Below are 14,095 nucleotides of genomic sequence, written 5' to 3' on the forward strand. Positions count from 1 at the left end.
AGGTGCTGCACATTGGCCACAGCAACCCCAGGCAGAGCTACAGGCTGGGGTCAGAGTGGCTGGAGAGCAGTCAGGCAGAGAGGGACCTGGGGGTGCTGGTTGATGGTAGGCTGAACATGAGCCTGCAGTGTGCCCAGGTGGCCAAGAAGGCCAAGGGCATCCTGGTCTGCATCAGGAACAGTGTGGCCAGCAGGAGCAGGGAGGTCATTGTGCCCTGTGCTCAGCACTGCTTAGGCCACACCTTGAGTCCTGTGTCCAGTTCTGGGCTCCTCAGGTTAGGAAAGAGGTTGAGCTGCTGGAAGGTGTCCAGAGAAGGGCAACAAAGCTGGGGAGGGGTCTGGAGCACAGCCCTGTGAGGAGAGGCTGAGGGAGCTGGGGTTGCTTAGCCTGCAGAAGAGGAGGCTCAGGGGAGACCTTCTTGCTCTCTGCAACTCCCTGAAGGGAGGTTGGAGCCAGGTGGGGGTTGGGCTCTTCTCCCAGGCACCCAGCAGCAGAACAAGAGGATACAGTCTGAAGTTGTGCCAGGGGAGGTTTAGGCTGGAAGTGAGGAAGAAATTCTTCCCAGCAAGAGAGATTGACCATTGGGATGTGCTGCCCAGGGAGGTGGTGGAGTTCCCATCCCTGGAGGTGTTTAGGAAGAGCCTGGCTGAGGCCCTTGGTGCCATGGTTGAGTTGATCAGATGGTGCTGGGTGATAGGTTGGACTTGGTGATCTCAAAGGTCTCTTCCAACCTGATCTATGCTATGCTATTCTATGCTATGCTATGCTATTCCTATCCTATCCTATCCTATCCTATCCTATCCTATCCTATCCTATCCTATCCTATCCTATCCTACTGCTGCTTGCTGGTGGGGACAGAGGAGATTGGGCTGGGTGTTCTGAACCAGCCCCTTCCCCATGGCACCTTCCTTTCTTTGTGGCATGGAAAGCACTGAGGGCTGGTGGTGTGCTGGGAGAAGTCCACCTATTTCCCCTGCCTGATAAAACTGCTGCTCTGGCAGCACCTTTGTGGCAGCACCTTTCACATCTGAAGGTTCCCACTGCTGGAGCTATTGAGCAGCTGTGAAAATAATTACAGAGGCTGCTCTTGCAGAGACTACTGCTCTTTGGCTGCAGAACTGGACATTAGGTAGCAGCTGCTGCTGCTGCAACTCCTGGGTCCCTCTGAGTGTTACTTGGCCAGGGAATGGGTTTTAAGAGGAGGGCCAAACCCATCCTTGGTGCCACGGTGCTGGTGTTGTGTGGATTTGCTAGGAGTTTTGTCTGAGAGGAAGTTCATAAGGCTCTTATTTCCACCACCAGGAAGGGTTGAGGCAGGACATGAGCCCCCATATACCAGTGGATGATTATTGAAGGGCTCCTGTTGACTCACTGTTGAATGGCTGAGTGCAGCTTTCAGGCTGGATTTGTGGGTCCATGTCTGGCAGCAAAAGCCTGACTCAAGGTGACCTCTGCAGAGGTTGACACACTTTGTAGTTCATAGTTTTATAGTTCTTAGGATTATACTCTTGAAGCCCCATGGGTAGAGAATCAGCATCAGAGACAGGTTGGAAGGGACCTTTGAAAGTCTTCTTGTTCAACACCCCTGCTCCAGAAAGAGGTAGAGGCTGAGGGAAGCTGTGCACGGAGGAGGCAATGTGTCCCAACTCCTGAGAGCAGAGATCTCAGTGCAGCAAGAGTGACTTGCTGGGCCTGGGCAGTCATAGAATCATTGAATAGTTGGGGTTGGAAGGGACCTTAAAGCTCATCCAGTCTAACCCCCCTGCAGTCAGCAAGGACATACCCAACCAGAGCAGGTTGTTCACAGCACCCAAACAACCTCACCTGCAATGCTGCCAGGGATGGGAACATCTCCCACCTCTGTGGGCAGCCTGGCACAGGCTCTCACCACCCTCAGCCTCAAACATTTCTGCCTTCTCTCCACTCTCAAGCTCCCTCTTGCACTTCAAACCATCACCCCTTGGCCTCTCACAACAGGCCCAGAAAAACTGTGTCCCCAGCTTGCTTCCAGCCCCCTTGAACCACTGCAAAGCCACCAGAAGGTCTCCCTCGAGCCTTCTCTTCCTCAGGCTGCTCAAGGCCAACTCTCTCAGGCTGGAGCCTCCCAGCAGAGCCCTTCCAGCCCTGCCAGCATCGCTGTGGCCTCCTCTGGCCGTGCTCCCTGCCTGTGCTGAGCACTGCAGAGCTGCCCCAGCACTGCAGGGGGGGTGTGAGCAGAGCCCAGCAGAGGGGCAGAATCCCCTCCCTGCCCCTGCTGCCCAGGGGATCAGCCCAGCACAGGGCTGGCTCTGGGCTGGCAGCTCTGCACCCCCAAAGCCTTCTGCACAGGGCTGCTCTCCAGCCCTTCATCCCCAGCCTGTGTTGGTAAAGGGAATTGCTCAACCCAGGTGCAGGACCTTGCACTTGGCCTTGCTTAAGCTCAAGAGCTTCTCAGCAGCCCACTCCTCTACCTTGTCCAGATCCCTTTAGGTGAATCCCGTTCCTCAAGTGTGTCGACCACACCACTGGACTTGGTGTCATCTGCCAGCTTGCCGTGGGTGCATCCCACTGGTCTTTACCTCTGCATCATAGGAGGAGATTAAATCTCATTAGCAGGTTTGTGGCAGCAGGTGTGACTGACGTGGTGGTGTTGTCTGTGAGCAGTGCTGCTGGCTCCAGTCTTTGATCCCTTCATAGGCACCTTTGGGATTCCCTCTTGGAGCCATAAAGGTGACCTGAGCTTTGGAGGTGCTAAAAACATCAAATATCTCATCTCAAACAGTGCTTTATGAAGCCTTGAAGCCTGTTTGCATGTTCACCTCCCACCAGAGAAGTTGTTCCTGGTGTCTCCTGTTGCCTGCTTAGCTCTGTGGGTGGTGGGTTTGAGTTAGGGCGGGCAGCAAGCTCTTGTTTGCTCTGTGCAGAAGACAAACATTGATGGATGCTCTGCTGGGGGAGGGAGTGGTGTGGTACAAGCTTGTGGAAAGGTGGTTGCTTGGGTTTGTTGTGCTGGCTTTTGTTGTTTTGTTTTAATCCAGGGAAATCAAAACTTCACATTTACCTTGAATCTGTATCAAGGCAACAAGCTCGGGGCGCACCTCATCCAGGAGAAGCCTGATTGAAAGTCTGATTGAAAACCAACCCTTCTGCTCTATAATTTACCCCGAGCCCTCAAATCAGAACATTTGTTGGTTGGTTTTGGGGTTGTTTTTTCAGGGGGGGTGGGGCTGGAATGAGTGGTTTCTGCAGCGCTGACTTTGCAGCGAGCGTGGGATTGTAGCCACGGCGAATTAAGGTACTTCTGATTTAATTTCCTGAGGTTTCCTGGGGTTTAAGCTGTTTCTTTCTTCCTGGTGTGTAAGCTATTCCTTTCTTCCTTTCCTCCCTCCCCAGTACTCCAGAGTTTGGATTCCTGACCCTGATGAAGTTTGGAGATCGGCGGAAATTACCGAGGATTATAAAGAAGGAGATAAAAGCCTTCGTCTGAAACTTGAAGATGAAACTGTAAGCTTTGGGGTGTTGGGTTTATTTTTTTGGTTACTCTTTTCAGTCCTTCCAGGCTTTGAAATAATGCATGAAGAAGCTGGAGACATCTCAGATATTTTGGGAAGTGTTTTTGATGTGGTTTGTTGGCCTTGACGCTTCCATCTTCTCCCTGCCCGCTCCCTCCCCAGACGCTCGAGTTAAAGCAGGCTCGGTGAGAAAAGCCCTTGACCCCTCTCAGCTCTTCTCATCCTGTGGGCAAAGTTGGAACAGTCTGTGATACCAGGATGAGAGGGGTTTAGAGTAGCACTATGTTGGAATTAGCAGGTTGATGGGTTTTGTGGCTGAACAGATTGGAAAGGGGTGATGGCACCTGCTCCACCTTGGGTCTGGAGAAAACAGCGCTGGTGAGGAGCAGCTGAGGGACCTGGGGTTGTTCAGCCTGGAGAAGGGGAGGCTGAGGGGAGACCGTCTGGCTCTCTCAACAACTGCCTGAAAGGAGATTTGAGACAGGTGGGGGTTGATTTCTTCTCCCAGGCAACAGAACAAGAGGACAGAGTCTCAAGCTGCACCAGGGGAGGTTTAGGCTGGAGGGGAGGAAGAAGTTCTTCACAGAAAGAAGGGATTGGCCATTGGGATGTGCTGCCCAGGGAGGTGGTGGAGTCCCCATCCCTGGGGGTGTTCAAGAAAGGCTTGGATGTGGCACTTGGAGCCATGGTTTAGTTGTCACGAGGTGTTGGGTGACAGGTTGGACTTGATCTCTGAGGTCTTTTCCAACCTTATTGATTCTGTGATTCAATGAAAAGGAGGCTGAGGGGAGACCTCTGGCTTTCTACAACTCCTGAAAAGAGGCAGGAGCCAGGTGGGGGTTAACCAACTTCTCCCAAGTTACAAGTGACAGGACAACAGGAGACAGCCTCAAGCTGCAGCAGGAGAGGTTTATGCTGGGTGTTAGGTGAAACTTCACTGAAAAGGTTCTCAAACACTGGAGCAGGCTGCCCAGGGAGGTGGCTGCCCCTCTCTGGAGGTGTTCAAAAGCTGCAGGGAAGTGATGCTGTAGCACCAGACTTGGTGGAGTTGGGAATGGCTGGACTGGGTGACCTTAAAGGCCTTTTCCAACCAAAATCACAGTACCACAGAATCACCAAGGTTGGAAGAGACCTCAGAGATCATCGAGTCCAACCTGTCACCACAGACCTCACGACTAGACCATGGCACCAAGTGCCACATCCAGTCCCCTCTTGAACACCTCCAGGGATGGGGACTCCACCACCTCCCTGGGCAGCACATTCCCATGGCTAACAACTCTCTCAGTGAAGAACTTTCTCCTCACCTCCAGCCTAAACCTCCCCTGGCACAGCTTCAGACTGTGTCCTCTTGTTCTGGTGCTCCTTGCCTGGGAGAAGAGAGCAACCCCTTCCTGGCCACAACCTCCCTTCAGGGAGCTGGAGAGAGCAATGAGGTCTCCCCTGAGCCTCCTCTTCTGCAGGCTAAGCAACCCCAGCTCCCTCAGCCTCTCCTCACAGGGCTGTGCTCAAGGCCTCTCCCCAGCCTTGTTGCCCTTCTCTGGACACCTTCAAGTCTCTCAATGTCCTTCTTAAACTGAGGAGCTCAGAACTGGACACAGGACTCAAGGTGTGGCCTGAGCAGTGCTGAGCACAGGGCACAATGACCTCCCTGCTCCTGCTGGCCACACTCTTCCTGATGCAGGCCAGGATGAATGTTTCTGTGGATCTGTGATTAGCTGCTGGTGGAAAAATCACAGAGCGCAGAATTTGCTGCTCTGCAGCAGCTTTCTCCACGCCTTAGTTTTTCTCTCTTTAAGTCTAATCTTCTCAAAACCCCCCCTTTTTTTTTTCCCTTTCTTTTCTTTTTTTTTTCTTCCCCACAGATTAAAAAAAAAAAAGAAAAGTATAAAGGCCAAAAAATAAAATAGGAGAAAGTCATTTGAATGTAGATGTTTCTTGGCAAGTGCTGCTTTCAAATGCACGAGCAGTCAGAGCGTGTGCAGCCGGGCATAAATCATCCCCAAAGCAGGATGGAGGCTGGGGAAGGGCAGCTGCCTTCTGTCCTGCACAAAAGTCTCAGGGATGGGGGCTGTCAGGTGGCAGGGTGGGATTGCAGACGAAGCTCAGGGTGGCATTTGCATCAGCTGCAGAGTTTGTGTGGTTCATGGGAAGGGAGCAGCCATGCTGGGTGCCCACCGCGAAGTTATCTTCACTGATGACCTGGATGAGGGCATTGAGTCCATCATCAGTAAGTTTGCAGATGACAGCAAGCTGGGGGCAGGAGTTGATCTGCTGGAGGGTAGAGAGGCTCTGCAGAGGGACCTGGACAGGCTGGGCAGATGGGCAGAGGCCAAGGGGGGCAGGAGATTGAACACATCCAAGTGCCAGGGGCTGCACATTGGCCACAGCAACCCCAGGCAGTGCTACAGGCTGGGGTCAGAGTGGCTGAGAGCAGCCAGGCAGAGAGGGACCTGGGGGTGCTGGGTGATGGTAGGCTGAACATGAGCCAGCAGTGTGTCCAGTTGGCCAAGAGTGCCAATGGCATCCTGGCCTGCATCAGGAAGAGTGTGGCCAGCAGGAGCAGGGAGGTCATTGTGCCCTGTGCTCAGCACTGTTCAGGCCACACCTTGAGTCCTGTGTCCAGTTCTGGGCTCCTCAGGTCAGGAAAGAGGTTGAGCTGCTGGAAGGTGTCCAGAGAAGGGCAACAAAGCTGGGGAGGGGTCTGGGGCACAGCCCTGGGAGGAGAGGCTGAGGGAGCTGGGGTTGCTTAGCCTGGAGAAGAGGAGGCTCAGGGGTGACCTTATTGCTCTCTGCAACTCCCTGAAGGGAGGTTGTAGCCAGGTGGGGGTTGGGCTCTTCTCCCAGGCAGGCAGCAGCAGAACAAGAGGACACAGTCTCAGGCTGCACCAGGGGAGGTTCAGGCTGGATGTTAGGAAGAAGTTCTACAAAGAGAGAGTGATTGCCCATTGGGATGTGCTGCCCAGGGAGGTGGTGGAGTCACCATCATTGGAGGTGTTCAGGAGGAGACTTGATGAGGTGCTTGGTGCCATGGGTTAGTTGTTTGGGTGGTGTTGGATTGGTTGAGGGGTTGGACTCGATGATCTTGAGGGTCTTTTCCAACCTGGTGTATTCTATGTATTCTAAATGCAGCTCCCATGCGTGGTGCCTGCTGTAGCAGGAAGAGTCACTTAACTCAGGTGTCTGACACTGTCAGGCTGAGAGACCAGGGCAGGCTGGAGTGGAGAAGAACCTCAGGAACTTGAAAAAAGGGCAAGTGTAAGGTCCTGCCCCTGAGGAGGAGCTGCCCCCTGCACAGGACGGGTGAGGGGTTGGGCTGCTGGAAAGCAGTTTGGTAGAAAAGGACCCGGTGGGTAACAAGTTCACCATGAGCCAGCAATGTGCCCTTGTGGACAGGAAGCCAAATGGTGTCCTGGGTTGTATGACGAAGAGTGTGGCTAGCAGGTCAAGGGAGATTCTCTTCTCCTTCTTCTCTGCTGTAGGAAGGCCAGCACTGGAGTCTTGAGTCCCATTCTGTGCTCCCCAGTTCAAGAGGAACAGGAAACTGCTGGAGAGAATCCAGGGGAGGCTACAAAGATGTTGAGGACTGTGGAGGATCTCTGTGAGGAGCAAAGGCTGAGAGCCCCTGGGGCTGTTGAGCCTGGAGAAAAGCAGCCCCAGAGGGGATCTGAGCAATGCTCAGCAAGAGCTGAAGGCTGGGGGGCAAGAGGCTGGGGCCAGGCTCTGCTCAGTGGTGCCCAGGGACAGGATAAAGAGCAATGTGAACAATCTGGAATCCACGAGGTTTTGTCTGAGCAGGAGGGGAAAATTCATTGTTGTGAGGGTGCTGGAGGGCTGGAGCAGGCTGCCCAGAGAGGTTGTGGAGTGTCCTGGTGTGGAGAGCTTCCAACCCCCCCTGGGCACTGTGCTGCTGGGCAAGCTGCTGTGGGTGCCCTGCTGGAGCAGGGGGGTTGGGCTGGGTGATCTCCAGAGCTCCCTTCCCACCCCCTGCATGCTGGGGTTCTGTGGCTGCTCACTCATCAGGTAAGGTTTCCTTGAATGCCTAGAGGGTGATCTGCTCAGTTGCTTAAAACAGTTAATAGAAGCCACTTCCTCCAAATTCCAAATGCTCCCAGGAGGGTGAGTAATTCACATCCCTGGGCAGCCAACCATTTCCATACTGCAGGGAGGGTTTTTTCTGTTTTCTCCCATTAGTGAATGGGAAGATGGAGCAGAGGAATGAGGCACGCTTGATTAAGCTGTTCATCCAAAGAATTCTTGCAGAGCAGCACAAGCACAGCCCTTCTGCAGCACATGAATGTGCCAGGCTGGCCAAGAAGCTCATTCATGCTGACATCTGCACCCTCTGCATGGTGCTGCTGACCCTCCCTCAGTCAGGATCACCTGCCTTTGTTGTCCTCCCCAGTCTGCCATTTCATAGACTCACAGAGCTGTCAGGGCTGGAAGGGACCTCAAGGCTCAGCCAGCCCCAGCCCCCTGCCATGGGCAGGGACACCTCACACCACAGCAGGTTGCTCACAGCCACCTCCAGCCTGGCTGCAAACACCTCCAGCCAGGAGGCTTCCACCACCTCCCTGGGCAGCCTGTGCCAGGCTCTCACCACCCTCCTGGGCAACAACTTCTTCCTCACATCCAATCTCAATCTCCCCACTTCTAGTTCTGCTCCATCCCCCCCAGCCCTGTCCCTCCCTGACACCCTCTAAAGTCCCTCCCCAGCTTTCTTGGAGCCCCCTGCAGATCCTGCAAGGCCACAATGAGGTCTCCTGGGAGCCTTCTCCTCTCCAGCCTGCACAACCCCAACTCTCTGAGTTTGTCCTCAGAGGAGAGCAGCTCCAGCCCTCTGCTCCTCCTCGTGGCCCTTCTCTGGACACATTCCAGCCCCTCCAGATCCTTCCTGGCACAGAGGCTCCAGAACTGGACAGAGTGCTTCAGGTGGGATCTCACCCAAGCAAAGTACAGGGGGAGACTCACATCCCATTCAGCACAGGGTAGATCTTAGAATCATAGAATCAGTCAGGGTTGAAAGGGACCACAAGGATCATCTAGTTCCAACCCCCCTGCCATGGGCAGGGACACCTCACAAAGAATCATAGAATTAGAATCATAGAATCAATAAGGTTGAAAGATCATCAAATCCAACCTGTCACTTTAAGGAGGGTGAAGGGTGAAGAGTGAATCATGCTCCTCTTGGAGATACACTTTTTTCCCCCCTCCATCATGATAAATCTGGATGAGGAGATGCACAGATGCCACCTCTCTGTCCCTTGGAAGTACCCAACATGTTGCTGTAGCCTTTGCTGCTTGGTGGGCTTCTTGCCTGGTAGTCCTGTGTCTGGACCTCCTGAATTCACCATCCTGAATATTTTAGTCCCTGTTCCAAGTCCTGTCAAATCATCATATCACTGGCTCAGGGCAATCCCAGGCACCAGTGTAGGCTGGGCAGGGACTGGCTGTAGAGCAGCCCTGAAGGAAAGGCCTTGGGGATGCTGGGGGAGAAGAAGCTCAACAGGAGCCAGCAGTGAGCACCTGCAGCCCAGAGAGCCAAGCAGAGCCTGGGCTGCAGCAAGAGAAGTGTGGCCAGCAGGGCAGGGAGGGGATTCTGCCCCTCTGCTCCACTCTGCTGAGACCACAGCTGGAGCTCTGGGGCCAGTGCTGGAGCCTCTGTGCCAGGAAGGATCTGGAGGGGCTGGAAGGTGTCCAGAGCAGGGCCAGGAGGATGAGCAGAGGGCTGGAGCTGCTCTGCTGTGAGCACAGACTGAGGGAGTTGGGGTTGTGCAGGCTGGAGAGGAGAAGGCTCCCAGGAGACCTCCTTGTGGCCTTCCAGGATCTGAAGGGGGCTCCAAGAAAGCTGGGGAGGGACTTTTGAGGGTGTCAGGGAGGGATAGGGCTGGGGGGGATGGAGCAGAACTAGAAGTGGGGAGATTGAGATTGGATGTGAGGAAGAAGTTGCTCCCCATGAGGGTGGTGAGAGCCTGGCACAGGCTGCCCAGGGAGGTGGTGGAAGCCTCCTGCCTGGAGGTGTTTGCAGCCAGGCTGGAGGTGGCTGTGAGCAACCTGCTGTGGTGTGAGGTGTCCCTGGCCATGGCAGGGGGTTGGAGCTGGCTGAGCCTTGAGGTCCCTTCCAGCCCTGAGAGCTCTGTGACTCTGTCCTCATCTGAGCATATCCTTAATGATGTGCTGCTTTGTGTTCATGATGCTCTTGATGGGCATCTTCCTACCATTCCGCTCTTCCCAGCTTCTCCCTGCCTAGCAATGACAAGGAGGTTTCCACGAGGTGACCCTTGCTGCAGGTTTTTTACATGCTTTCACTCTTGCTTCTGTTAGAAACCTTGGAGAAATCAAACAGCATTCACAGAGTCTCAGCCTGGTGGGCGGTGGAAGGGACCTCCAGAGGTCATCTAGTCCCACACCCTCCACCAAACACAGTCACCTGTGCTCCAGCCTTTGCAGGAAGCTGGTGATAGATGTCAAAAGCACTGCAGGCTTCCAACTCTAGGGCAGGCTTCATGAACAGCACTAATGGGTGGCCTTCTTGGGGTGCCTGGGTGCAGGTGGGTTCCCATCTCATGCACAGCACCTCCTGCCTGCCACTGAAGTGCAGCTGCCTATGTTGCTGAGCACTTCAAGCTCCATCTGTCTTCTCTGCTTGATGTGTCTGGCAGTTTTAGCACTGGGGGAGGAGGGTGGGGAGAACCTTTTTCTCTTTAATCTGGATATTTCCCTGGAATCCAAGGAGGTTAAGAAGTCTTGCAGAGCTTTTGTCCAGCTGAGTTTAGGGTCAGCAACATGAAAGTAGAAAGAGATTAAAGGATTGTTGGAGCAGGTCCAAAGAAGCGAAGCTGGGGAAGGGTCTGGAGAGCAGGGCTGGGGAGGAACAGCTGAAGGAGCTGGGGGTGCTGAGGCTGGAGAAGAGGAGGCTGAGGGGAGACCTTCTGGCTCTCCACAGCCCCCTGAAAGGTGACTGGAGCCAGGTGGGGTTGGTCTCTTCTCCCAAGGAACAAGCAACAGGATGAAAGGAAATGGCCTCAAGTTGCACCAGGGGAGGTTTAGGCTGTCCCAGGCTGCCCAGGGCAGTGCTGGAGTCCCCATCCCTGGAGGGGTTTCAAAGATGGCTGAGTGGTGGGCTTAACAGTCCACACTGGGTTAGTGGTTGGACTTGAGGACCTTGGAGGTCTTTCCCTACCTTTATGATTCTATGGTATGACTCCATGCTATTCTGTGATTAGCAGGTGTTGTCTGTGGTAGCTTAATAAGCACTGAAGGAACATCTCTGACCACTGCTGAGTGCAGATGCTCCCTTAGACCTCTGTTTGATGCTCTCTGAACAACAGCCCTGCCTGGGCCCAAGTCTGAAAAGCTTCACTGAAGGGGAACAGGGCAGACGTGTGCATCAGATGGAGACACCAAGCCCCATGTCTTCAGGGGATGGAAAGCTGTTGAGAGCCTTTTGTTCCCAAGAGCCAGCATGCATTACCCAGCTGTTTAGTGCTTCTCTTTTGTCCTTGTGCTGTCAGGGAATTTTCATGGGGCTTGTGGTTGCTGGCTGCACTCTGCATGCAGGAGCAGGCTTCTGCATGGAGAGCTGGATTTTAAATGCCAGCAGGGATCCCTGGTGTCTTTGCCATTAAGAGGTGAGACTGGCTGCAGCCTCTTGCAAACTGGTGTTGGAAACATGGCACTGGAGCATGGAAGAAGCCTGAGGTTGTCAGACATGCCCTGTGTGTGAGGCTGTCCCTGTCTCCTTTTGTCAGCTTCTCTCATGCTGTGTGCATGGGCAGTGATCCACTCATGCAGTGCTGGTGGAAACTGGGGTTCACAGAAGGGACCACTGGAGATCATCCAGTCCAAGACCCCTGCCTTAGCACCCACAGCAGCTTGCCCAGCAGCACAATGCCCAGGGGGGGTTGGAAGCTCTCCACACCAGGACCCTCCACAACCTCTCTGGGCAGCCTGCTCCAGCCCTCCAGCCCCCTCACAACAACTTTCTCCTCCTGATCAGCTGCAACCTGCTGGGTTCCAGTCAGTGCCCACTGCCCCTTGTGCTGTCCCTGAGCATCAGCCTGGCCCCATTCTCTTGTCCCCCAGCCTTTATCTCTTGCTGAGCATTGCTCAATGCCCTTCTGGGGCTGCTCTGCCCCAGGCTCCACAGCCCCAGGGGCTCTCAGCCTTTGCTCCTCACAGAGGTGCTCCAGGCTCCTCATTGCCTTTTGGCTCTCCACTGGACTCCCACCAGGAGTTTCTTGCCTCTCTTGTACTGGAGATCCCAGAACTACACTCAATAGATGTGGCCACACCAGGGCAGAATAGAGGGGGAGGAAAAACCTCCTTCAGCCTGCTGGCCACACTTCTTCATGCACCCCAGGAGACCATTACTCTTCCTGTCCATGAGGGCATCTTGCTGACTGTGGTGATCATGGAATCACAGAACAACCAGGTTGGGCAAGACCTCAGAGATCATCAAGTCCAACCTACCACCTGATACCTAACACCTCCTGACAACTAAACCATGGCTCCAAGTGCCACATCCAATCCCCTCTTGAGCACTTCCAGGGATGGTGACTCCACCACCTCCCTGGGCAGCACATTCCAGTGGCCAATCTCTCCTGCTGGGAAGAACTTTCTCCTCACCTCCAGCCTAAACTTCCCCTGGCACAGCTTCAGACTGTGTCCTCTTGTTCTGGTGCTGGTTGCCTGGGAGAAGAGACCAAGCCCCATCTTGTTGGCCACCAAGAGCACTCTTCCATTCTGCTGGGAGCTGAGCATCAGGACCCATTTGAGATTCCCTACGGGAAGGAACCACCCAGGGGTTTATTTTATTTCCCCTCCATTGTGAATGAATAAAATTCATCTTTTCCTGTGGCTGGTGGCAATGCTGCTGGGTTGGGGATGAGTCAGACACAGCATATGGGCAGCCTTCTGCTTCTAGCCACCGAACCTGGCTCTTCAGGTAGCCAAGCAGGAGGCTCCCTGTGCTTCTCCTTGTCCTCCTCTGCCTGAAGGGGTGTAAGATTTTGAGCATGAAAGTGTCTTGCATTAAAAAAGGAGTTGAGAAGTTGCTCAGATGGGAGGGATCTGGTCTGGTGTGAAATGAGGCTGCTCTACAAAGAGCTGGAAGGTTCTCTGGTCAGGTGAGGCTGTTACTGCTCAGACCTGGCTGAAGCTCACCTGCCTCTGGAAACAACTTCAGTGTGTGTGTGGACTATCAGTGTCCAGCAGGACCATCTGCTGCTAAGGTCAAAGCTATTTTCCAAGGGGATTTCCTGTCTTCTGGCAGTGTGGGGGGACATACAGCATTTAGTCTAAAGGGACTGCGTGAGGCTCAACAAGTCACAGTGCAAGGTCCAGCATTTAGGCTGGGCCAGCCCCAGGCACAAATCCAGGCTGGGTGCAGAGTGGGTTGAGAGCAGTCCTGAAGAAAGAGCCTTGGGGGTGCTGGGTGCTGAGCAGCTCCCCAGGAGCCAGCAGTGCCCTCAGGCAGCCCAGCAGGCAGCTGTGTGCTGGGCTGCAGCCAGAGGAGTGTGGGCAGCAGGGCAGCAGAGGGGATTCTGCCCCTGGACTCTGCTCTGCTGAGACCTCACCTCCAATCCTGCCTCCAGTTCTGGTGTCCCCAGCAGAAGAAGGACACAGAGCTGCTGGAGGGAGGCCAGAGGAGGCCACAGAGATGATCCAAGGGCTGGAGCAGCTCTGCTGTGAGCACAGGCTGAGGGAGCTGGGGGAGTTCAGCCTGGAGAAGAGAAAACTCCAGGGGGACCTTAGAGCTGCCTTCCAGTAGCTGAAGGGATCCTGCAGGAAGGCTGCAGAGGGACTTTTCCTGAGGGTGTCTGGAGACAGGCCAAGGGGGAAGGGTTTGAAGCTGAGGGAGAGTAGGCTTGGACTGGGGCTCAGCAAGATTGCAGTTTGAGCTGGGTGCCCCCCTGGTGTGTTCACTTCCTGTGTCCAGAAGTCCAGCCCAGAGGGATGGACACAGGACATTGTGTGTATTTCCTACCATGATTCTTTGCACCACTATAAGATCCAGTGCGGGGTCTGGCACCTTCTCTTTGCTTCCTCCTCCGCCAGCCGGTAACTGGGGGAGATGTCTGCTGGCTTTGGGCCTGGCTAGGCCCAAGGCCACGGGGGGATGGGCAGTCTCAGGCCTGGCCAGCTGAGACTAGCCCAGCAGAGGGAGGGGGAAGAAGGAGCCCTGAGGGTCTCGGGTGTACCCTCAGGTGGGAATGGGATGCCTCTGGGTTTGCTTTGGGATCTTTGTCACTGCGCTTTGGGTTCTCTGTAACATTCACTGCTTTCTATTGAAACTTTCATCACTTTTGCAATCCCTTTGTCTGAGTGTTTTATTCCTGCCCGTGGTGGGGAGAGAGGGGGCTGCCTCAACCCAGCACATTCTTGGTAGCAGAGGATGGTTGTAGTGGGGAGGGGGTCTGCCTCTAAACCCACCACAGCCAGGCAGGAGAGGAGTTTTGCTATTGTGCATTCTGCAGATCGGATTGCAAAAGATAAGAGAGTTTAAATTTAGTTCTGGGCGTCGTTCTGGTTCTCTGGCAGTTGGGGCTCAAGTGTTGTTGTTGTTGGGGCGATTGTGCGAGTTCTCGTGGATTGCCGGGGGGCAC

General features: G+C 54.4%; 1 protein-coding gene across 1 annotated transcript in view; it reads left to right on the forward strand.

The window, feature by feature from the left end:
* The window catches only part of MYO5B (myosin VB), a 255,509-nt gene that overhangs the window by 29,331 nt on the left and 212,083 nt on the right, over window positions 1–14,095 (forward strand). Inside the window, exon 3 of the mRNA XM_054178698.1 lies at window positions 3,373–3,483. Within this exon, the coding sequence (XP_054034673.1) occupies window positions 3,373–3,483 (111 nt within the window). The remainder of the gene's footprint in view (window positions 1–3,372; window positions 3,484–14,095) is intronic.

The sequence above is a fragment of the Dryobates pubescens genome, chromosome Z, assembly GCF_014839835.1.
Source record: "Dryobates pubescens isolate bDryPub1 chromosome Z, bDryPub1.pri, whole genome shotgun sequence".
Classification (NCBI taxonomy): domain Eukaryota; kingdom Metazoa; phylum Chordata; class Aves; order Piciformes; family Picidae; genus Dryobates; species Dryobates pubescens.